Genomic DNA, 1,057 nt, shown 5'->3' with positions numbered 1-1,057 from the left:
ACCTGGGGGACATGGCTGAGGAGGCTCCCCAAGACACCCCACAGCACACTGGGCTGAGTCATGCTCCCAGTTTTAATCCCTGCCAAGGAGGGGGGTGTCTTTGAGTCCCACGGGCAGGCGGCTCTGCCAGCCACAGGGTCACAACGGCGCCGGGATGGTGACAGGGACGTGGCTGGAGGGTTCCCACGAGGCAGGCGGTCTCATGGCTCATATTGCAGGTCCGTGGCGATGAGCACGAAGTCCTGCAGGGAGTCAGGGTGAGAGAGGGGACATGGGGGACACAGGGGACACCAGGAAGAGGAGACAGTGGTGGCACTCACCTCTTGCAGCGAAACTCGGGGCCTGAGCAGGCTGAGGCCTTGTGGGAGAGGCAGAGGGATGCCAGCCTGGAGCCACTCTGTGGGGAGACAGAGGCATAAGGGGAGGTGGCCCTGGTGCAGCTGGGGGAAGTGGGGTGGGGACGGGATGGGAACAGCACTCACTGTTTGCTCGGGGCACCCCAAAAAGCCAGAGCCCAAACTTCAGCAGAGTCTCCAGGCGCTTCACCTGCAGGACAGGCAGAGGGGTCCATGGTGCAGGCAGGGCTCAGCCCCCTGCCAGGCTTGCCTTGCACAGGTCCACTGCACCCCCCAGACCCCTCAGACCCTGCTCCCAAGGTGATGTGGAATCCAAGGCTCCCCTTGGCTTCCCTGGCACAGCCACTCACCTCCACAGGGCCCACATTTGATGCCACCTGTGTCACGCTGAGTCTGAAGGAAAAGATCAGGGTCAGAGCCAGGCACAGGGATGGGAACTGTCCCTTCCCAGGGTAGGGAGAGGCTGAGCTCCATGGTGGGACTGGGAGCCCAGCAGAGTGGGTTCAGGTGAGGACCCTCATAGTGGGTTCAGGTGAGGACCCAGCATAGCTGGCATGGGTGAGAGCCAGGGATAGGATGGAGTCTGAGCAGGCAATACGGGACTCAGGGAGGCAAATGGCCAGAGGTGGGGAATGGGGAGCTCCCCAGGTACGTCCCAGGGGAGTCCAGACCCAGCTCAGGATCAGACACTCACCCTGTCA

At 62.6% G+C, this 1,057-nt stretch overlaps 1 protein-coding gene across 1 annotated transcript in view; it reads right to left on the bottom strand.

Moving 5' to 3' along the window:
• Nucleotides 1-193: 193 nt before the first annotated feature.
• The window catches only part of LOC103754262 (bactericidal permeability-increasing protein-like), a 4,997-nt gene continuing 4,133 nt past the window's right edge, over nucleotides 194-1,057 (bottom strand). The window contains exons 11-14 of the mRNA XM_029960407.1: nucleotides 707-799; nucleotides 483-546; nucleotides 321-397; nucleotides 194-242 (exon numbers count right to left, since the gene is read on the bottom strand). Of these exons, the coding sequence (XP_029816267.1) occupies nucleotides 201-242; nucleotides 321-397; nucleotides 483-546; nucleotides 707-799 (276 nt within the window). The 3' untranslated portion in view covers nucleotides 194-200. The remainder of the gene's footprint in view (nucleotides 243-320; nucleotides 398-482; nucleotides 547-706; nucleotides 800-1,057) is intronic.

This window comes from Manacus vitellinus, unplaced genomic scaffold, assembly GCF_001715985.3.
Source record: "Manacus vitellinus isolate BGI_N305 unplaced genomic scaffold, ASM171598v3 scaffold_26_pilon, whole genome shotgun sequence".
NCBI lineage: Eukaryota > Metazoa > Chordata > Aves > Passeriformes > Pipridae > Manacus > Manacus vitellinus.
The sequence above is the reverse complement of the archived record's forward strand: the minus strand, read 5'-3'. Positions and strand labels throughout refer to the sequence as shown.